Consider the following 21,387-nt stretch of genomic DNA (forward strand, 5'->3'; position numbering starts at 1 on the left):
TTTTAACTGCTGGGAAATACAAAGATAATGTTTATTCATCCAAAACTGTGAATTTCCAAAAAATATATATATATTTATATATCGTATGTATGTTGCTTCTATTACAGTCTTATTGCTTTGATAGCTCTAGTTCGAAACAGCTTTTCAAACCGGTACTTCAGAACAACATTTTGTGTACGTATGAGTAAAGGTTTTTTAGCTTCGTCTCCAGAGCAACAGTGAATTCAAGCTGGGACGGTATATCCAGTTAATGCATTGCGTATGCGACTGTGACCAGTCCTTTTTGCTGTAACTCCAATCAAAAATAAGTAAACTTGTCAATGGCTTTGTTTTTGTGTGCAGGTGAGTGCTTGTACATTGTACAATGAAAATAATGGGATCAATATGTAAAACTCTTGTCTAACCTGCTTTTTAACTTTTACTGTAAAGAAAGAATGCTTTTTCAGATGGTTTATAAGAACAATACTGTCACTGTTTTCTGGCAGCGTTAAAATGAATGTTTGTAACGTGACTTGCACTAAGTGGCTATTACATCCTTTGCATGGTTTACTGTCTGGTTTCACTTTCTTCTCCTTAAGGATCTGTTGCTTTTAATATCAGGTGTCGACAATACAGCACTGATTTGATTTCCACAAATACAGAAAACCTCAGAAAAGGGGCTGCCATAAGAAATTAAAAAAAATTATTTGACAGTTTGCGCTCTGAAAATGACTAAACAGAAATCCTAACTGTATCGCTAATATAAATGTTTCAAAGTAATTGAAATATTTTTGTGAAACTAAGTTGATTTTTGCAATATCGTCAGAAAAAAAAGCTGCAGGCTCACTAGCTACTGTTTAGCCAACTTCAAAATCAACTGAAAGCACAATGATGGGTCTGTGAATATTGAGCTATATGACATAACACTTCAAATCTCACAAAATAGTCAAAAAAATGTCTTGCTGCCTGTGGGAGTGTTTTCAAATTAACCATTCAATACTGAGTGAGTCATTGCTGCGTAACTGCAGGGGCTGCAATTTAAAAATTGGACTACAGCTGGTCCCTGTAAAGCGCCCTGAGCACCATTATATTTAGTTTTTTTTTTTCAGTCTGATTGACCCAAACATGTATTCCACAAACGAACATCATTTTCTGTAAGTAATAATCATTAAAATTACAAGAAACAAGACTTTAAGTATTTCATTGTATGTGCATTTGAACTATATTACACGAGGTTCAACTTTATGAAATTCGTGTTAAGAAATATTGAACGCTTTCTCCATATACTATTTGTTTTTAAGTAGCTTACCTGTAGGAACTGTCTGGTTCGAGCACAGGACGTCGGGGGAGAGTTTTTTCGGGAAAACATGATCCTTCTGGGCGGGGCAACAAAACTAGACATAACACCTGTGTTGAAATCAGAAATTTGTGAAGCTAACAATTTGACTTCGGTTTCTCTACTCAGTGCTCTTTTGCGCCGCACGAGGAGACCAAAAGTATACAAAAAAAAAATAAAAATCTTGTGATGTTTCAGCAGCACTGCATTTCGAATAAAATCCAGTGTCAACATTTATCCAAAATGTTATCGGAAAAGAAAACGCCGACCGTATTTCATGCACGCTCACGTTGCTAGGGACGCCTGTGTTGTCGCTAACAGGAACGAGGAAACGCTACTTCCGCTTGGAGCGTCAATGTATCTCCACGTGAATTATCAAAGTGTACAAAGTAAGTAAATAAGCAGCTCACTAACTACAGTTTTATAAACACGTTTGAACTGTTGTCAGGTCTGAATTTCTAATAGCTCCCTGCGTTTTTTTTTAATTCTCTTATTCTTTGTGGCTAATTTCAACAAGGCTGGAGCTAGCCAGCAAGCAATGCCAGCAAGCAATGCTAGCAACAGCTATGAATGAAGGAATAGTCTAGTATGTTCATTTTGTCAGTTTTACTCTTATGGTCATTTTATCCCGTTTGTCGATTTTTCAACTCTGGATTAAGATTGTGAGTCGAATGTAAACGTTATTCCGCTTTCAAGGTCTGAAAACACCAACTTTTGTTCACATTTCAGACGGATTCCAATGAGGACGTGGTGTTTGTTTCTGAAAAGTCTGGACCTAAACCCGTAGAGATTTCAGTCAACCTGGTAATGATTTATTTTAACAACTAACCGTCTTTATAATGTGTATTTATCGCACATCAGAACACTTATAGGTAATATGACGTAGCTTTGACTTAGTTTTCCCACGATTATCACTTTTTAAAAATAATCTGTAAGTCAAAAATCTGATAGTCATAGTCGACATTTAGACGGTCACAGTCAGACTGTTGGTAATTACAAATATTTGTGTTTCTTCTATTCTTTGTCTCTTAGCCTGGCTGGTAAAATGTCTAACTCATCATATAAGTTGCCGGTTTAACATCCATCCCACATTTCCTCCAAGTGGGTTTTACATTAACACAATAAGAGGCTTTTTACAATAAAACTTCTTATTTTTTCCTCTATACTTTTAAGACGCCTTCTGAGGTTGATTCATATCTTAATCAGATTAATTACCACTCATGTCACATTCAGCTTTCTCTAGATCAAAGTTGGTCTTCTGTCTCAAAATATATTAAAGCATTAAAACATAAAATTGTGAAAATAAACTATTTTCAATGTAAAATCCTTAAGAAGTATAGAATCCAATTATTCGCTTTCAGGAGTCTAATTAGCAGGGTTCCTAACTGGATCAGTGTGGACAAAGAATAAAACATCGATTGAGTTTCCAGACTGTTGTCCTTTCGCAGGGCTGCAAGAAATCCGTTAATTCTGCTTATGCAGCATTTACTCTCTTAAATGATGTTGATTCTATTTTTCCTAATTCTGTTTTTTATATGTAAACACATAAAAAAAAAACCCACATAAATACAATTGAAGAATGCATTTGTTTATGAATAAACAGCCTCAGAAAACAAGAATATAAAGACTCAGAGTGAGAAAAGCAAGCTGCACTTTTTGGTTTGAATTTTAAAAAAAGACTAACTTGCTTTTTGTCAACTCAACCTTTTTAAAGTGGATCTATTTGTGGTTTTAAACCCAGGTTGCTACACATGACGCCTTCACTAATAATTTCAGAGCGTTTACAAACTGCGCTCTGGAAAAATCGTGATTTAGTCTAGGACAGTTTGGCCCAGGAGACACGAGAAATCTGGATCAGACGAGCAGAGCAGATTTAGCAAGCGCACGCCACACTTTTCAGATATTTATTTACAAAAAATAAATAAATATAACACCGTATTTTGTGTTGGTGTGTCTCTTAAAATGCCAATAAAATACATTGCGCTTTGTGGTTGCGATGAGACAAAACGCAAGAAATGCAAAAAAAAAAAAAACCATAAGATGAGACACAAGTGTTTCTTTTTTCAATCAGTGAACGCATGAAATCAAAACCCTCTCAGCGAACCTAAAAGCATAGAAACGAGATCTTTCAGACGTTCTCATTTTCAGTGTCTCTTGAACGCCTCTGCAGTCCGTTACACTGTGACTTGATGGAGTAAACGCAGCTCCAGGCTCAGCTTTCCACAGCCTGTAAACGACGAAGACGCGGTAGTTGTTTTTGATGTCGTTCGTGTTCTGCACTCATAGTGGACGTTAAGGCAGATTTGTTGCTTGGCTCTGCTGCAGGAGAAGCTGCTGGCTCTGCAGAGGGACATTGATGAGCAGTCTCAGCCCACACAGCCAGCCAAACCTCTGGTCAGTGTTGACTCCTCCGGCATGTACAAAATGTGTTTTTATTATTAATCTAATTGTTCCCCCCCACCCCAAAGTAACAGTATTATTATTTTTTTTTTCCTTTTTCATGATCTTGTTTAAACCAGACAAGCCACACGATCAGTGCTCAAGCAAAGATGGAGGGGGAGAATGGCGAGGCAAAAATAATAAAGAAGGAGAAAAAACAGAAGAGAGGACAAATATGTTCACCAGAAATCCAAATCTGCGCAGCTGAGAACGGGAGCCAGGCCAAGATTAAAAAGAAAAGGAAAAAAGTAGAAACCGTGGCAAAAGAAAAGGAAGAAAAAGCCGATCAGAAGAAAGACAAGAAAAAAGCGAAAAGGAAGAAACGTGATGATGTTTCTTCAACTATTGAAACGGATGACGGCGATAAGAGGAAGAAGAAGCCGGCAGGAGACGGTGTAATTCAAACAGAAAACTTTACCTTGAAGGCTGGAAAATTGGAGAAGAAGAAAAGGAAAGAGGAGAAACTCAAGGAAAAATGTGTACAAATCAAACCTGAAAATATGAAGGTAGAAAAAGATGAGGAAATGCCAATCAGAAGTAATAATCGCAAGAAACCCAAGAAGGGAAAAGGCAAAGATTTAGCTTCGAGGACAGCTGAGACTAAAGAGTTAGTTGTAGAAAAGAAAAAGAAAACTCCTGTAATTACTAATGGAGTTGGTGAAACAAAAGCAAAAAAGAAAGCAAAACTGTTGGAAAATGGGATAAAAGTGGAAAAAGAAGAGACAGAGGTCAGCAAGGTGAAATTAAAAAGTAAGAAAGAGAAGGAGAGTAAATCTGAGGGAAACGAAATCAAAGCAAAGAGGAAAAAGTCGACAGAGGACGAGGAAATTCTCCCAAAGAAAAAAAACAAGTTAAAAAACAAAGAGATTTCTGTAGAGGAAGATGTAAGCGAGGTAAAGAGTAAAAAGAAAAACAAGAGTAAAAAAGCCAAAGAGGAAGATGGGAACGTAGAAGCAGAGGAGATGGAGCCACAGAAGAAGAAAAGGAAAAGAGTGAAGGAGGAGGAGGGTGTGGAGGACGGCGTCGCTCTGGCTGCTGAGCCGCAGAGCAAGAAGAGCAAAAGGAAGAAAAACTCAGCTAAAGACGGTCAGGACGTGAACACCGAGGCCAAGGCTACGAGGAAAAAGAAGAAAAAAAACAAAGAGGAGCAGGAAGACTCACAGGTGAGCCAAAAATTAAGTGTTCAGCTGTTGTTTTTTAACTTACTGGAGTGGTCAGTGACCAGCCTGGGTTTGTGTTTCAGGACTTTCCCAAAGGCGATGTCGTTTTCCTGTCGGCAAAGCCCGGAAACAGCGATGAGGTCGCCATTAATCAGGTGAAAACATCTCTGCATCACTTCCACTGTGGGATTGTGTTCATGAATGAGACCCTTCATTTTCTTAAAAAAAAAAAAGAAAGAAAAAAAACCTGCAACAGAGAGCATTTTAAACGTTTTTCTTGGGATCAGGATCAACTTTGATTGAGACTGATTCAACCTGGACCGAATTGTTTTTCACCGATTCCAAACTCATTCAAACCCAATTCATGGTTTGCAAAACTTTGTATTTGTTAAAAGAAAAAGAAAAAGGAGGATTCTTAGTGACCCTCTATCTGTCTCACCTTTTCAGCTGGAGGAATAATTTCTCTTCAAGCTCTGTGAACCAGACTGTTTACTTGTAAAGACTGGTTTGGGCCAAAGAGGAGCTGTAAAAATTATAATTTTTATATATTACACATCATATCGTTGACATATCGTGGATCAATGGCCCCATCTAATTACTTATTAGCAAATAAGTGTTATTTGAAGAATGTTTAGTTTAGGAATTACAATTTCTTGACATGGATTTTAACTTTATAGCACACATGCACTCCATATTTTGATGTCTTATACGATGTTTTGGTCACAGGAGAGAAGAAAAGCTCTTCAAATGGAGATCGAGGAGGCTTCCCAACCTGATAAACCTGCAGTCAGTATCAGGATTTCTCTTGAATTCCTTTGATTGTTGATTTAAAACTTTAAATGCTTCCACTTCATGAAGTTGTCTCCAGGTAGTTATGATAAAGCCAAGTAATACTCTGGCTTTTTTGGGGGCGAATCAGATGTTTATTTTGAGTTTTTACTTGTTTTTTCTGTTGTTTTTAGGACATTGAACCAGTAGAGACCAGATTATTGCATCTCTACATTTTACCAGCCTGAATGGGTTACAGTAATGCAGAGCTTCATAGCTATATTATTAGTGGATATTTTCTTTATTTTTTCATGGTAGCTCATCTACAGTAAGCCTGCCCTATAAATGCTTTCATCTTTATAACTAGTCCTAGTTGTGGGCACTGCTAACTAAAAAGTTAGTTACACTAACCTTAAAGGGCCATACCAACATGGTGTTTAACAGAAGCTAATGCTAATGTGCGAAGTTCAACCATGTTGAATATGTCAGTGACAAACCATATTGCAACCAGGGCCAGGACTTTAATGCGTTCATTTCCATTTATTTACTTGAAAGCGTTGAAAATTGTAACCAGAACCTTTTGTATTCGCATTTCTGGTACAACTGTAATTTTGACGCACAAACATCCACTTTAACAGCGATGCATGATTAAAAAAAGAAAAAGAAAACATGATGGGAAGCAGAACTGCTGTTCAAAATAAGAGCATGAATATAAAGGTCTAACTACTTGAAGAGTTTTTAGCAGTGGATAACCAAAGCATCAACAGATGTTGAACTTAATTCATGTGAAAGTGTACGAAACGGCCAGAATTTATCTGGAAAACTGCAGTTTATAGGAAGCTAAGTGCGTGAAAGGTTTTCAAAGTAAACTAATGCACTAAGCAAAACAATAGCTCCCCAATTAGCGCATTAGCATAAGTGTGCTAATGCCTAAAACTTTGACAGATTAGAGCACTGATGAGCTGTCATGGAAGCCCAGCCGAGGCTTTGTTCACTCCTTTGATGCCGCAGCTTCCTAATATAGATATTCAGATGTCAATACCAGCTCCAGAACCTAAATGTTCTTCCTAATGTCTTTGGAAGGTTTTGGGTCAGTGGAGTACCGCTCAGTTCGACAGCTCCCAACAGCAGCAGAAGTTCCTGCGGCTGATGGGCGGCTTCAAGAAGGGCTTCCAGCCAGCCGGGGCCGCGGCTGGAGGAGCCAACATGGCGCTGGGGAAGGACGCGCAACAGCAGCTGCAGCAAGGGCTTCTGGGACAGTTTGAGCGAGCACACGCACGGAAAATGGACTTCAGCAACAGAGGGGCGGGACTTGGGTTTACGGCGCCCTCCAACAAGAAGTTCTCCATCGACATCAATGCGTCTCGATCCGTCCGCTTTGATGACTAACTACGGAGGTCGGCGTTTTTGTACTTCCAGAGTATTGATTCAACTGGAGGATGTAGTTTATAACTCAGTGTTTTATAAAATGACATTTTGTGAATGAGAAATTTGCTAATTGTATGTTGTGTAGCGTTGCACACCAGTCTTTTGATAGTAGACTGCTATGGTTTTGTAAATTTATCTGAAGACATTATGATTTTAATAAATTCTCAAAAACAATCTTTCAATTTTTACTTTTTTTTTCCATCTGACAATGTGTTATACACAAATTGGCTTTTATTTTTTTTAAAGGTTAAAAACTGGAATGGTTTGGAAGCCTTTCAAACAGATGTGAATGGCTGGACACACTGGGCTGAGCAGCAACTTGACTAGCAGCCGACATTCAATAAAAAAAGTCACAGGCAAATGCTCTGATAGTCATTTAATTTCAATCCTGCACATTAGCAGTCAGGGACAGAATAATAAAAGAAAAAGATCACTTTAAGAAAAGCAGAAAATCAAGTTTGTTAGTGATGGCTCACAGACATTCAGCGGGAACATTGTGCTGGAATCATACATTGTGTTTCATTGTGTTCCAAGCATAGCAGCCTTGTTAAAGTCACTTTGCTTTAGGCTTTCCAGTTCCACTTTAAAAATACAGAAAGTCTTGCAAGGATACAAAAAATACAGGCTATACGACATGGATCATCTTTCTGTAAATTCCTATCGACAGATCAGCCACAGAATCTGCACAATCTGCAGGAAAGATGCCTACTGCTAATTCATGTCTTTATACAGAAAATCTGTGTTATAAAAATCCAAGTTCCAACCACTTTAAGGTTTTAAGACGAATTTGTTTTCATTTAATTTTGTAAATTAATTAATGAGGGGTTTCAGTATTTTTTGATGGGGTTTAATGGAGTATTGGAACAATAGACAGCAGTCAGGAAAGACGTGTAAATACTCAGAAAAGGCCCATTCAGGAGAAACTTTCCACCTTGCAAGTCTACTGAAGCAGAATGCTTCAAGTGAGCGTGTTGCTTTAACACATTGCATCCATTACCCACAGCAGGGTAATCTTCTTCCAATTAGAAGGTTGGGGAACAGGGTGCCGAAGCGTCCCTGAGCAGGACTGACCACCCGATTCCCCTTTGATACGCTTAATACATCTCATATATACGCATATAAAAGCAGTATAAAATGAGAGCGTGTGTAAAAGAAGGCGCTCGGCAGAACCTCACCGAGGTTAAAGAGGCGCCCTTTAAATTTACCTTGTCTTTGTTTTTTTATTACCGTCCATGTTGAAACCATTAGTGTATGGTTGGAGCACGGACCGCAGTCCATGTCGACACGTTCTGTGTTACAATGTTACGGTCGACCAAACGATGCAGCGTAGAAATTCAGAACACAGCACTCACATTTGAAGCCTGACTTATTCCAGGTGGCAGAAATTTCACTTTTAATGGAACCGTTCTTAACAGAGAATTACTCCATTTGACCCCAAATAAAACCTGACCTTTCCCCATGAAGCAGCGGGCTCAAACTCCGGTCCTCAATGGCCGGTGTCCTGCGACTTGTACACGTCTCTCTGCTTCAGCACGCCTGACTCCAATATTAGATCGTCCGCTAATCTGTAGAGCTTCACTGCATGTTATCGAGGCGATTGAGTCGTTTAGTTCAAGCGTGGAGGACATGTGTAAAAGTTGCAGGACACCGGCCCTCGAGGAATGCGGTTTGAGACCCGCTGATTTAAAGAAAATTGTGCAAAAATGGTTTCAGGTACAGCGAGCTTTCACATCTTCTCGCATTGCAACCACGTGTTTCAGTGGATTTTTACTGGCTTTTAATATGATAAACCAACACAAAGTGGTGCTTAATCTTAAAGTGAAATAAAAACGATGCATGGGTTTCAAAACGTTTTCAAATAAAACATCTGAAAGGTGTGGCGCACTTTTGAATCTGCCTTCCTTTGGATTCACACCGACATTAAATCTCACACAGACGACCTCCATTTACCTGTCAGGGGACATTTGAAGGCGACTTGTTGCTCTGTATTTTTAGGCAGAGGTCATATCAAAGTGAAGGGTGCTGAATCCAAATGTACGCCACACATTTCAGATGTTTTATTTGTAAGCATGTATCATTTTCTTTCCATTTCTCTTTACTGCAAGACTTTTTGTCGATCTCATAAATTCCTAATTAAATGCTTTACATATTGTGGTAAATGAAGATTTAAAACTGTTCAAAGCGGTGAGATGACTTTAGAAATCCCCGGTACGTTGTTGGTTTGGAATAAAACTTTTTTTTTTTAAAACTTATTTGGCAGAAAACTTTGCTAGATGTTCAGCAATGACTAGCTTTATGTTATTATAAATTTTTTGTATGACAGTTTAAAATATTCCAAACTCACAAGGGCCAGAAATCCAAAATATGAATCCACCCTGGGTTAAAACAGACAGGGCTGATAATTAATTTAATTACAATAAGAGTCTAGACCTGGCCTCTGCAGAAGAGGCTCTGAAATTTGGATTTTATCAGTAACACCGTTTCATCTTTCAGCAAAACGGTGGCAAAGACGGTTCTGGCTGATGCTGCCATAATACGCATCGATACAACCCTGAATCCTGCGTTTGGAACAGAAACTTCTCTCTTGGTGCAAAAATGACCCTTTTTTTTTTGATTTTGTAAAATCTTGGCAACCGCCAAACCGACCTTTGATAAAGATAAACTGAGCTCTCTGGGTTCAATCCAGCACAATGAAAAACGTGCAGAAGTAAAGCCGTTAAGACACTTAATGAGCCGATATGAGAAGTAGCCCAGGAACCACATGTCACCCAGGGAAAAAGAGTTGGGAGGCCGCTTGACGAAAGGAGTCGCTTGTTGGTGCTGCGACAGACTTTCAGGGTCTCTCAGGCTTCCAGATACTCGGGCTGAACTCGGGCCACTTTACGAAACTCCTTGGCGTTGGTCTGCGGGCACTGCATCTCACGCCAGCTGATGGGAATCATCTGCGCACCTGGTATGTAGGAAGATATTTAAAAAATGCATCAGTGACATGCTCAACAAACAAGAATGGAGTCTGACGTGGCTGACAGTAACTGCAAACAGAAAACACCAAGATTCTTGCACAATCAAGTCAAAATTCAAAACCGTACTTAGCAGCTACGTAAAAGTAAACATCTCGCCTTTACTTGCGCCACCTTGTGTTTATAATCTGTAAAATATGGATCCGGTTGGAGAGCTGCAGCTGAGCGGTGAGGTTTACCTGCTTCGCTGTGAGCCACCACCACGCCCAGCTCGTTCTCAGCTGTTGTCAACAGGTAGGTAGACTGAACGTCCCCGAGCGAAATCTGACATGGCAGGTGAAGGATTTAACTCTTCACAGGTTCACCTGTGTAGTACCATTTATACGTAAAGTCAAAGTGCTTGACGAGAAAATAAAGGAACAGAGAAAACAAAAGCAGAATAATTGTAAATACTTAAAATTCACATAAGAAAAGAAATGTTGAGATGAAAATGTAAAAAGAGTAGTTAACACATGATGGCGAACTGGTAAAATAATATGGAGTTAATGGGTAACAATGGTAGTTATGTCATAACTGCACCTCTGACGGGCATATAGGAGCACTTTTTCCTTCCACAAAACTTTCCGTCAAAGTGCTTGAATTCAGCGTTCTGAACAACTCGCTTCTTTAGCAATGACTTTTTGTTGCTGTTGTCATTTACCGTCTTCTGGACAGCAGTTTTCCTCCAGACTGTAGGATCATTTGAGAAACTGAATTCACCTGAATTATACATCTATGTGCAATGAACCCATTTAATGTACTAGGTTATTTGCTACAATTGCCTTTTTAAATCTATTCAGGTTTATTGCACCTGTGCATTAATGAGTGGACTGTGACACTCGTCACATGCTCTTAAGAAAACAGTTAATCACCTGGGTCAGCTGTGGCTTTTAATTTGTGGGAAGCAGTCGCATGCAGTCTAGGGATGTCAATGAGTTACAAAGGAGGAATCTGAGGTATGAGCTGCATAGTTTCTGCACTCGAACAGTAATTTACCTGTCACATAACCGTGTTAGTCATAAGTAAAGGATACGACTTTTGCCAGGACAATGTCACCAGGTCTGAAGCTTTTGTATATGTCCACCTACACAAAGAAGAGGGGAAAGTTTACACTCGGTATAATTCACACATGAGGAGAAGGGGAAGCGTGGGAGATCATCTGAGTGAAAGCGTCAATCGTCGCGCACCTTGTCTTTCTCCGACTCTCGCACGTCTTCCTTTCTGTTGATGCAGAGAGAGAGAATGAGAGAGAGAATGAGACAGTTCCTCAGAAAAGGCAGTAAATCAAGCAGGAGGCTCTTCCTGTTTTACCTGATGGTCCCTCTGAAGCGGTCTTTCAGTGGAGTGGACCCCACATAGAGGATATGGACCTTCGCAAACCTGGAGTTGATGCCAGTCACCTTTTAAATTGAAGCATAAAATAGATGTAAGATTGCACAACAACTATTGCAGTGGTGCTTAACCTGGGTTCGATCAAACCCCAGGGGTTCGATCAAACCCCAGGGGTTCGATCAAACCCCAGGGGTTCGATCAAACCCCAGGGGTTCGATCAAACCCCAGGGGTTCGATCAAACCCCAGGGGTTCGGTGAGTCGGTCTCAGGGGTTCGGCGGAGCCTCTGCCACGGAGGTAAAGACACCTGTGTAAAGTCGTGATGCGACCTGCTTTGCATCACTTGCTCCAGAGGATCACGTTACATTGCTGAGCCAATCAGTGCTGCGGGAAGGATTTGAACTTGTGTCTTTAATTACTTCAGTAAAGCTCACTGTTTTTACCAAATTCTATAGTCTAAATCTGCTCCTTAGTCACATCTTTTCGGGGTTGGTACTGCCTCTAGTGGCATGGAGGAGGTAATACAACTAATATAATTACATTAATAAATCAGAATACCGCAAAATATTTTCTGTGTCGAGGAGGGGTGAGGGGGGGTTTGGTGAATGCGCATATGAAACTGGGGGGTTCGGTACCTCAAAAAAGGTTAAGAACCACTGAACTATTGGTAAAGTCGTAAAATACTTTTTTTGTGTGTTTGGACAAGAAAAGATAAAGTTCTCCTACATGTCAAAGTTCTTCATGTGGTCCAAAAGTAAACAGGTTTACTGTGCTCTACATTATCCATCACTGTTGATTAATCCATTTCTGTAAATCAGTTGAACGTCAATCTCATCTTATAAGTTTAATTACATTAAGTTCCTCCCAAAAAAATGAAAATATTGCATAAAACCAATAAAAATAGGTTCTAATAAAGAAATGTAATTATGATCATGTTTTTTGTCATAAATTAAAAAAAACTGCAGATGTAATGGACGTCCAGCAGACGGTCACAGACCCCCTCCACAACGAGGATAAGGCACTGGTTTCTAAGCATGTTCATGAAAAGTTGAGTGGAAGGAAAAAGTGATGCTGACAGGAATAGCCACTGCATTCCTGTGCAGAGGTTAACCATTGAATAGATCAATATTGAGATGAAATTCTGCTTTTTTTTTTTTTTTTTTAAAGATGCACCTGCTGTAAATCAGTCGCAAGTGTGTTTCAAATATTTCTAAAAATTATTCACAACATTAATAAGCTTTCTGTGTCCAAGGGTTGAGTGGAAGAAAAAGCTTTAAAGAAAAAAAAATCTTTTAAATAACGGATTGAAACGTATAGTTCTGTTTACAATATGTCTCTTTCACATGAACTACTTAAATAAATGAGCTTGTCCATAACAGACCTTGCAGGTGACGATGGCTCCAACGTCTGGCAGCAGCAGTGCTTCAGTTTCCCTCACCACTGAGATCACCGGCAGCTGGGGGAGCACAGACACCACAGTCAACTCCCTCACTAATAATTCGCATTCCTCACATTTCAGTACTGACTCTGAACATACCTGACATATATGGGGACATTTCTGTGTAATATAACTTAAATGGTACAAGCCCATACACTGAACTCCATCAAAAGATTTTTCATATTTAATATTCATCAAATATTAAATACATGCACACAATGTCTCCTGTGCACAACAAGCAAATACAAACAAAAGCGAATGAGCAAAAATAGTGAATTTGAAATAATTAAAAATTGTTTCAACTGAGGCTACTGGTGTTTCTATGGAAACAGACTGAGGCAGGCAAAGGCACTTTATTAATTATGCTGTTTTTGTAATGTTTCATAATTAGTCATTAACAACTGGATGGTAATCACTATTTTCAGACTGCCGCATGTTCCAAACTCCTCTTCGAACTTCAGACGTGGAGAATTCATTTCTTCTACAGATTAAGCCCAACCAGACATACAGGTTCTGCTGCTGATTTGTAGCTAAAATATTTAAACAAAATGAGACAAATTATTTCACTGAGGTTGTGGAAAAAGCTCTGAGCCACAGTGGAATACATGAGGATAACACTTTTCTTTAAGACCATTTACAGGAGATGTGGAAGTAGCAAAATGTCAACAATAAGTTTCTCTAACATCGTTATTAAATCCTTGGCTGAACGCCAAAGAGATTTTAAATCATCTGTTGAAACTGGCCAAATGACGATCAAACAAAAACTGTAACAACTGTTTAGTGCTGCATTTCTCTCTCTCAGTGTGCCTAAAACTCTTCAAAACCCAACTAAAGAGCAGGAATGTACCAGCAGTTTGTTATTGTGGAATAGGGATTCAGTCATAATAGAGTTCATTACAGTACAAAGGTAACAGCAAGCCCTTTTCGAGAGAAGAAAAAAAAAGATCTCGTCTTACAAAAACTATATTTTAGAGGGTAAAGGTACGGTTTAATTAAAATGGAAGATGGTTTTGTCTGGAACGGTTCCAAGAGCAGTGGGAATCCTGGAGTAGCACACCAAACAGCTGAACAAGGAGTGAGAATGTAATGGTATGCAACTACAGGAGCTGAAAACATGTTGCAGCAAAGGCACTCAGGATACTGGCTAACAACACTTCTGGCTTTTAAAGAAATAGCAGAAAGCAACTGTTTCAGCACAATTGAAAAGGTAAAAGAAGTATCACTAAAAATACTTCATGAAAAACTAACCAAACACCTCCAGATTAAAAAAAAACAAACAAAAAAAAACTCCTTACTTATCCTTATTTAATTTTTTTAAATACACTTGCATATATTTCCTTCTTCTAGGATGCAAGAATATATTTATAATGTTAAAATATTCACATAGTAAGAAATTAACTGTTGCGCTTATAAATTAATTCGTTGCTGTCGTGCAACAGACTGACTTTGAGCAAACGCTTATTTCCTGTTAATCCAAAAATGTGACCACTGTCAGTCAGCTCAAAATAAAGTGACACTGCACACTGAGCTGCTCACTTTCATTACTTTGTGTGAGCCACAGCCCACAAATTGCACAATGCTCGGATTCAGGCCCTTGTGTGAACCTCGCTGGCAGCTTTCCAAAAGTCTGTCATCCACACCAGCTACACAAATAAACTCTGCCTCCGCCTTGTGAACCTCACCTCCTCTCCCTCGTTCTTCCTCATTACGTAGCCAGCGAGGGAGGAGTAGATGTAGCCATGTCGCTGATACACTCCGGTGCCTTGATTACAGTCTCCTACACTGCATAGTTTCTCACCTGAACGCAAAGAGAAAAGGAGTCAGCGAAGGGAACATTACATACTGTTGTGTGCGAAATGAGTCGTACCTCTGGTAGATTTTAAAGCGATCTTTTAAACTGAGCACAATCTTTTCTTTGGCTGGAAGGAGGTAATGTCTAAAAATCAAGTTGATGGCAACCTCAAAGACTTGGAGCTCATCACTAAAGATAAATCAAGTGCAAACATTAAGGATTGTATTTTTATAATGCTTATAAAATTATTTTGTATCTAAGAATCTGACAGGGGGCTGAGTAACTCTTTATGCAACGATGCATAAATCGGTAGGCAACTTGGGTTTAAGTGCCTTGCACAGAAGCACATCGAAGTGGGACAGGAGGAAGCTGGAGTCAAAACATCAACCTTCCAATTACAAGATGACTACACATCGAGTTACAATATTAATGGTTAAATAAATATTTCAAGAAATACCAGCTTCAGCTTAAATGGTGAGAATCTGAAGGTAGAATCTAAATTGTATTGTAATAAATTTAATAGAACTGTAATACAGTACAGGAGGCTTCAAAACATACAATTAAAGGTAGAACTTTTGTAGTTTTTAAAGATTGTGATATCTATGTTTGTCCATTTAAACCAGTTATTTAGTAATTAATACATGAACAGATAACGTTAATCCTCATAATGAAACTGAATGTGTGGGGGGGTGGGATGCGGGTGGAGTCAGTGTGTTCAAAACAAGAGTGCAGAGGAATGTGCAGCTACGCCTGGGGCGACGGGCAGGGCAGGAGAGACCAAAACAGCTAAACGAAGTCGAGGGGGGGGAAAAAAAGCAGTACGTTTAACTATAACATATCTCTCCCATCTTGTTTTGCGGCCATAAATAAAATTTAACGCACTGTAAGTCTACAAGAAGAGGCAAGTCTCTGCTCACGTGTGGCTACTTAGCTGTTTCAACATGTCTGACTGTAGCTGCATTTAACTTTTCAGCGACACAAAAGCCTCTCCATCACCCGAAACATCAGCAGCGCTACAAACACGGTCTAAATTCCGAGTGAACACACATTTGAAACACTTTAAACGGAGGACTCACCTGGGACACACAATCTCAGGGGCGACATGTTTTCGGGAAGAGCAGAGAGCAACCTCATTGGCTATGAAGAAGGCTGGTCTAGATTCTGATTGGACGGTTTTCTTTCTTCTTCATTTGTCCCCTTTTTTGGCGATTGGCCAATCGACCGTAGGCTACATTAGAGCCACCTAGTGGTCAGGAATTGGAACAGACGAGATCTTCCATTCTATCAGTCCAGCCTTCCTTTGAGACGTTTTTGACTAGAACAGGGATGTGCAACCTTTTTACAAAGAGCTGTTTTTGTCCTAAGTCTACTCAATTATCAAACAGAACGAGTGTTAATTGCAAATCGCATTTTATTTCAGTATACTATGGTTTTATGTGACATATCAACCTCACAACGTGTTTTATTGTGAAGTGTAAGGAAAATAGAAGTTTATTTTTAAATCAATTAACAAATAACAGTCTTAACAGTGTGCAAGCAGAGTCAATACCTTTCACTGCAGCTGGAATACTTTCAGGGTGACTCCATCAGTTTTACACACCATGAGATTGCTTTTCTTGTACATAATTTGCCAAACAGTTCACCCTCTGTTGTATTAGGTAGCAAACATGAGTGAACAGCAGTTTTTTAAGTATTGCCACAAATTCCCAATAAAATCTTGGTCTGGACTTTGAGTCTTTTGAGCAAATTACCTTGGATCAAAATCCTCCCACCACAGCTTCATGTTTAGTGTGTGATAGGGATGCTCAATGAACCTCCATCCCAATCTTTAATTCTCTAGCATGTTTTCTTCCAGTATTGTCTCGTACTTAGCTCTGTTCATCTTGACTAAACTGTTTTATAACTCAACTCTGCTTTTATCTTCTCAACAACCTTATACTGGTTTATCAGATCCTAATAGAAAACATAAAAAAATTTGTATAAAACATGAAAAGTTTAAAGGGTGTGCATGTTTTTTTAACAAAACTTTATACATTTCCTCATTGCCTTAAATAGCAAGAGTTTATACATAACATTTCTGATAACTTATAAAAAACCAAAAACATATATATACCCTGTAACCTCATCCTTCTGACTTTGAACAGAACAAATTGGGTTGCCTTTAGTTTTCCAGTTAATTAATTTATATACGGCAGGTAAAAACCAGTGTTTCCTAGAAGAAAGTTGTGCTGGTGGAAGAAAAAAGACCAGACTTGTAAAAAAAAATGTAATCATTAAATTATGTCTCAACATTTATTCATTTTTGCCACAGCAAACAAAGTTCACCATCGTACAACAAAACAGAACAATGCACTCATCCTTTTAACATCAACCAGTGGTGGTCCGGTTACCGTTTAGCTTCATCTGCAGCCACTGGTCGTCCTCGACAGATCTGAATCCAATCTCCCTTCTGCTCTCTGGTCCCTAATTTCCAATTTGGTCAGTGCTTTAACTATTCTCAACAGTCTAATAATGAAATGCATGTTTCAGTGTATAACAGAATAAAGACCAATAAGCAGAGTATTATTTCTAAAGTGCACGTTTCGGGTCTAATTGTGTTCAATTTGTGACACCACAAACATTAGATAACCGTTTTTTTTTTTTTGTTTTTTTTCTCAACTCAGCGTGGGAGCAGTACACGATTGGTCTTCATTCTGGGGCTTCGCCGGGTCGGACAAGTCTATTTCTTGGCTTTGCCCTGAGCGGCCACCGCTTCCATGGCCTTCCTGACGGTCTCCTCATCTCCCAGGAACTGCATGGGTCCGGTGGGCTTCAGGTTCTTGTCCAGCTCGTAAACAATGGGAATGCCTGTGGGCAGGTTCAGCTCCATGATGGCTTCCTCTGACATCCCTGGAAAACAGCAACAAATGCAAAGCAGAAAATATGTTTAATTCACTCAACCTTCAACAAGGCAAATCTCATTAAAAATCCAAGTTAATGTTAAGACTTCAGTGCTTTATCAACTGATTTATAGAAATGCACTGATTTGAAAATTTCGGTATTGATATTGGTAATATCAATACCGATATCCGATATAACGTATGACTGGAAACTGATATTTATCCTGCTCTCCATCACTGTCACATGACCAAACTAAATCCACATGGCCAACACGCTCCAGAAACAAATGGCAACACAATGGATATAAACATCTGTTGTTATGAAATTGGCCTGGTTTTACTTATCTGGCTAATAACGACATGATAAGAAATGAATTGCATCGGCTGATATCAATATATTAAATATCCCTATTAATTTCTATAGACTAAGCCCCTTCATATGGGTTTCACTAAACTACCCAACAATGTTGCTCACACTGGGTTTCAGGCCAAATCAGAATGAAAATTATGAAGCTTATTTTAATTCATCATTCAATTAAATAATTGCTTATTGCCACAGGCTTAATTACACAATTAAATTCATAACAAATATCTCTGGTCATTATTCATAGATTCGAAAGGCTTAAGAATAGAAGCACTTTCAAATCATATTGCAGCTCAAGCTTCTCTTGGAGTTTTTATTTTCTTAAATTAAACTCAATCTTATAATTTTCATTCAGAAAAATTCCACAACAACCTCAACACAAAAGAGCACAAATTAAGTGCAGTGAATTACAACATGTGGGTTTTGTCTCTATGATGAGCTTTTTCTCCTTTACCCTCGAGATGCTTGACGATGCCCCGCAGGCTGTTGCCATGAGCGGCGATAAGCACCCGCTTTCCTTTCTTGATCTGGGGAACAATTTCCTCGTTCCAGAAAGGAAGCGCCCTGGCAATGGTGTCCTTGAGACTTTCACAGCTGGGAAGCTGATCCCCGGTCAGGTCACCATAACGCCGGTCCTGCCACGAAAAGACAGAGTTCCAGCTGTCAGACGTTTCATGGTCAGACTACACACATTTATGTTTTATAGGAAAAAAAAAAGAAAAAAAAGAAAGCTTCATTAGATGCGTTTCCATTGACCATGCAATGACTACAAATTGGAATAACAACTTCTTCACCTCACACAAGTCACGTCATCAACAACCGGATGTTACTACCGGCGGAAAAGACGAACACAATGACAGGAAGTGTTAAGAGGATGACGTTTTAAATGACTTATCACGTGGACAAACTTATTTACGTGTGATTTTAATAACACATTTGTAATAAAAACTCAGGTCGTGTGTCACAGTTTTCCTTGTTCACCTTGCTGATATTCTGGTAGTAGTTGTGTCCTTCGTCCATGGGTGGGGGAGGAACGTCGAAGGAACGCCTCCAGATCTTCACCTGAGCCTCCCCGTGTTTGGCAGCAGTTTCTGCCTTATTCAGCCCCGTCAGGCCGCCGTAGTGGCGCTCGTTGAGCCGCCAGGTCCGGTGGACGGGCAGCCACATTTGGTCGATGCTGTCCAGGACATACCACAGGGTCCGGATGGCCCTCTTAAGGACAGAGGTGTAGCAGATATCAAACTCATAGCCAGCATCTGAGGGTAAAGACGAGACAAGAAACATTTTAATGAGCATTTGACAGTGGGAGAACTTATGTGCAAGATTATCCACCTTTTCTCATCTTGTCAGATTCATATGGGTGCGTCATTGTAAAGCAGAAAAGTGATAAATGGCCTTCCTATCGCTCTATAAATAAAAATCTGAAAAGTGTGGCATTCATTTGTAGCCCCCTTTCACTCGTACACCACTAGAATCAGGTGCAGTTGACCCCAAACTTCAGAAGTCACCTAAATACGGATTATAGGGCTGTCATGGAGGAAATGCCTGTTGTTCACTTGTAAGCATTACATCCCTTACCAAACAGCTAAGTTACAGTGGAATGGCTTAGATCAAATAGTCAAACAATGGAATGGCCCAGTCAAAGCCCAAATGTAAATCAAATTTAGAGTCTTTGCCAGGACATGAAAATGTATATGTTAAGATATTTTAAAAAGACTTACAGCTGTAACTGTAGGAAAACACACTTCTACAAAGTATTGACTCTTTTCAGCAAGTGCACACCACACTTTTCAGATTGTAATTAAAATTAAAACACCATTTATTATCGCCCTGTATCACAATTAAGCATCTGGTCTGTATTAAAAGGTAAGGACCCTTTTGCAAGGTGCTGTACACAGATTTTTAAGCCATTTAACATACGATGGGAAATATGATTCTGAAGAGAAACATTTCTTACAATATCCAATGATTATCTTCATGCTACATTTCACTTTCCAAAGAAATTAAGCATTTTCTTCTTTAAAGTCATCGGCCACATGGTACTGCCTGACTATGAGCTCTGGATGATGTGTCTGCAGGGGAATTTGAGGTCAAATTAACAGTGGGTGCACGCGTGAACACGTGTTCAAAATTCAGTGACTCATAGGAAATTTCCACTTGACAAAAGGGAGAACAAAATACTGAAAAATGAGAAATTGTCTCTTAATAATCTCCACCTTTTCTTTCTGGAAAGAGCCTTTGTGAGGATTAGAAAGCTCCTTCACTTCTGCACACGTTTTATTTTAAATCTGAATATACATTTGAATAAATCTAAGTGAAGCAATGTCATGGCTGATTTAATTTGTCTGACAGGTTTCACTGAACTGCATAAATCCAATCCGAAAATGCTCCTTTTTTTTGTTTAAACAAAAATGTCAAGCTAAAGGGGGAAAAGCCATCTGTAAGGAAAATATAAACGACACAGAAATACGTCCTCTGTTTGCAGGTGAATTGTTTAATGGAGTCCCTAGCCTGCCTGTTTCTTCAACCTCCAGTTACATAAGCACCATCTTTTCAGGGGCTTAACCCCGCGGCCCGGTTAGAAGAGAGAGAGTCAGATTAGACCTGCTGACCGCTGTACCCTACCTTTCAGAGCCTGTCCTCCCCTTTTCGCTTCCTTCTCTCCGGCCTCGCTCAGGTCGGCGTCGAACCAGCCACAGAAGCGGTTCTCCTGGTTCCAGGCGCTCTCTCCGTGGCGGATCAGAACCAGCTTGTAGGCGGCCATCCTCACTCCAATGCCCTCTGCGCGGTACTTCCGGTAACTTTGGTTCTTCCAAAAATGCTGCAGCGACGCCGGCGGATTAGTTCTGACTCCGCAGCAGCTCCTAATGAGGGTATTAAGAGAAAGAGTCGTTTTTTTGGACAACCCGAAAAGGGAGAGCGTGTTAGTGAAGAGGGGTTGAAGGAGAAGCGTGGGTGACGAAAGGGCTTCCCTTCTTCTCTTCCGGGTGGTTTCCACAAATCAGAAGGCGAGCTGAGTGAGGCGAAGGAGAATGGAGTCAAGAGGATGCGCTCTGCGGCACGTCCACAAACCCAGCTCTGCGTCCTCCAGGCTGACACAAAACATCTGTAATTTTCACCCAAACATAAAAAAAGAAAAAAAAAGTTTATTTATTTATGAATATAATTATCTGTCCATAACCTGTAGAATACTATGGTACTGCAAAGAATCCTGCACACTAATACACAAAAGTCTAATAAATGTATCTCTCTTTGCAATATAAAGAGATCACTGAAAAGTGTTTAAATAATACAATATTTAATTTTAGAAAATGGAGAAGTAATCCCATTTTAACTAATGTATAAATAATATGAGGCAGTATAAAAATAAATGTTTCTGTACATGTACAATGTACAGCAAAATCAATGCTTTTTAATGATTTTTTTTCACATGTGACAATGTTTTTTTGATTATTATACTTCTTTTAAGAAAGT

At 39.4% G+C, this 21,387-nt stretch overlaps 3 protein-coding genes across 4 annotated transcripts; 1 reads left to right on the forward strand and 2 right to left on the reverse strand.

Annotated features, from left to right (window-relative positions):
* Nucleotides 1-639: 639 nt before the first annotated feature.
* knop1 (lysine-rich nucleolar protein 1) lies at nucleotides 640-9,346 on the forward strand. Of its 2 annotated transcripts, none has more exons than XM_007570231.2 (7): nucleotides 640-1,133; nucleotides 2,045-2,119; nucleotides 3,641-3,709; nucleotides 3,835-4,917; nucleotides 4,998-5,069; nucleotides 5,641-5,700; nucleotides 6,766-9,346. In XM_007570231.2, exons 4-7 carry the CDS (start codon nucleotides 3,865-3,867, stop codon nucleotides 7,069-7,071), a joined length of 1,491 nt encoding a protein of 496 aa, XP_007570293.1. In that variant the 5' UTR covers nucleotides 640-1,133; nucleotides 2,045-2,119; nucleotides 3,641-3,709; nucleotides 3,835-3,864; the 3' UTR covers nucleotides 7,072-9,346. The 2 variants fall into 2 exon arrangements, with proteins under 2 accessions (XP_007570293.1, XP_007570292.1); XM_007570230.2 differs by lacking the exon at nucleotides 640-1,133 and adding an exon at nucleotides 1,142-1,704.
* On the reverse strand, nucleotides 8,326-15,845 carry exosc1 (exosome component 1). The gene is made up of 8 exons (XM_007570236.2): nucleotides 15,747-15,845; nucleotides 14,561-14,676; nucleotides 12,822-12,896; nucleotides 11,421-11,509; nucleotides 11,297-11,330; nucleotides 11,143-11,193; nucleotides 10,310-10,394; nucleotides 8,326-10,060 (listed from the first exon to the last, which is right to left on the reverse strand). The coding sequence occupies exons 1-8, from the start codon at nucleotides 15,802-15,804 to the stop codon at nucleotides 9,954-9,956; spliced, it is 615 nt and encodes a 204-aa protein (XP_007570298.1). The 5' UTR covers nucleotides 15,805-15,845; the 3' UTR covers nucleotides 8,326-9,953.
* A 1,092-nt stretch (nucleotides 15,846-16,937) lies between these two features.
* On the reverse strand, nucleotides 16,938-20,910 carry pgam1b (phosphoglycerate mutase 1b). The gene is made up of 4 exons (XM_007570237.2): nucleotides 20,539-20,910; nucleotides 18,895-19,169; nucleotides 18,368-18,548; nucleotides 16,938-17,559 (listed from the first exon to the last, which is right to left on the reverse strand). Exons 1-4 carry the CDS (start codon nucleotides 20,675-20,677, stop codon nucleotides 17,390-17,392), a joined length of 765 nt encoding a protein of 254 aa, XP_007570299.1. The 5' UTR covers nucleotides 20,678-20,910; the 3' UTR covers nucleotides 16,938-17,389.
* Nucleotides 20,911-21,387: the final 477 nt, after the last annotated feature.

The sequence above is a fragment of the Poecilia formosa genome, unplaced genomic scaffold (assembly GCF_000485575.1).
Source record: "Poecilia formosa unplaced genomic scaffold, Poecilia_formosa-5.1.2 Scaffold256, whole genome shotgun sequence".
NCBI classification, from domain to species: Eukaryota; Metazoa; Chordata; class Actinopteri; order Cyprinodontiformes; family Poeciliidae; genus Poecilia; species Poecilia formosa.

Coding starts and splice junctions, on each gene's coding strand:
- exosc1 (XM_007570236.2), bottom strand. CDS start 15,804: ATGAGGTTGCTCTCTGCTCTTCCCGAAAACATGTCGCCCCTGAGATTG. Junction 12,897..14,560: donor GGAAGAACGAGGGAGAGGAG/GTGAGGTTCACA, acceptor GTGCTCCCCCAG/CTGCCGGTGATCTCAGTGGT. Junction 11,510..12,821: donor GAGCCATCGTCACCTGCAAG/GTCTGTTATGGA, acceptor TCAATTTAAAAG/GTGACTGGCATCAACTCCAG.
- pgam1b (XM_007570237.2), bottom strand. CDS start 20,677: ATGGCCGCCTACAAGCTGGTTCTGATCCGCCACGGAGAGAGCGCCTGG. Junction 19,170..20,538: donor GGGAGGACAGGCTCTGAAAG/GTAGGGTACAGC, acceptor CTTTACCCTCAG/ATGCTGGCTATGAGTTTGAT. Junction 17,560..18,367: donor CATCGTCAAGCATCTCGAGG/GTAAAGGAGAAA, acceptor GCTGTTTTCCAG/GGATGTCAGAGGAAGCCATC.
- knop1 (XM_007570231.2), top strand. CDS start 3,865: ATGGAGGGGGAGAATGGCGAGGCAAAAATAATAAAGAAGGAGAAAAAA. Junction 5,070..5,640: donor ATGAGGTCGCCATTAATCAG/GTGAAAACATCT, acceptor TTTTGGTCACAG/GAGAGAAGAAAAGCTCTTCA. Junction 5,701..6,765: donor CCCAACCTGATAAACCTGCA/GTCAGTATCAGG, acceptor TGTCTTTGGAAG/GTTTTGGGTCAGTGGAGTAC.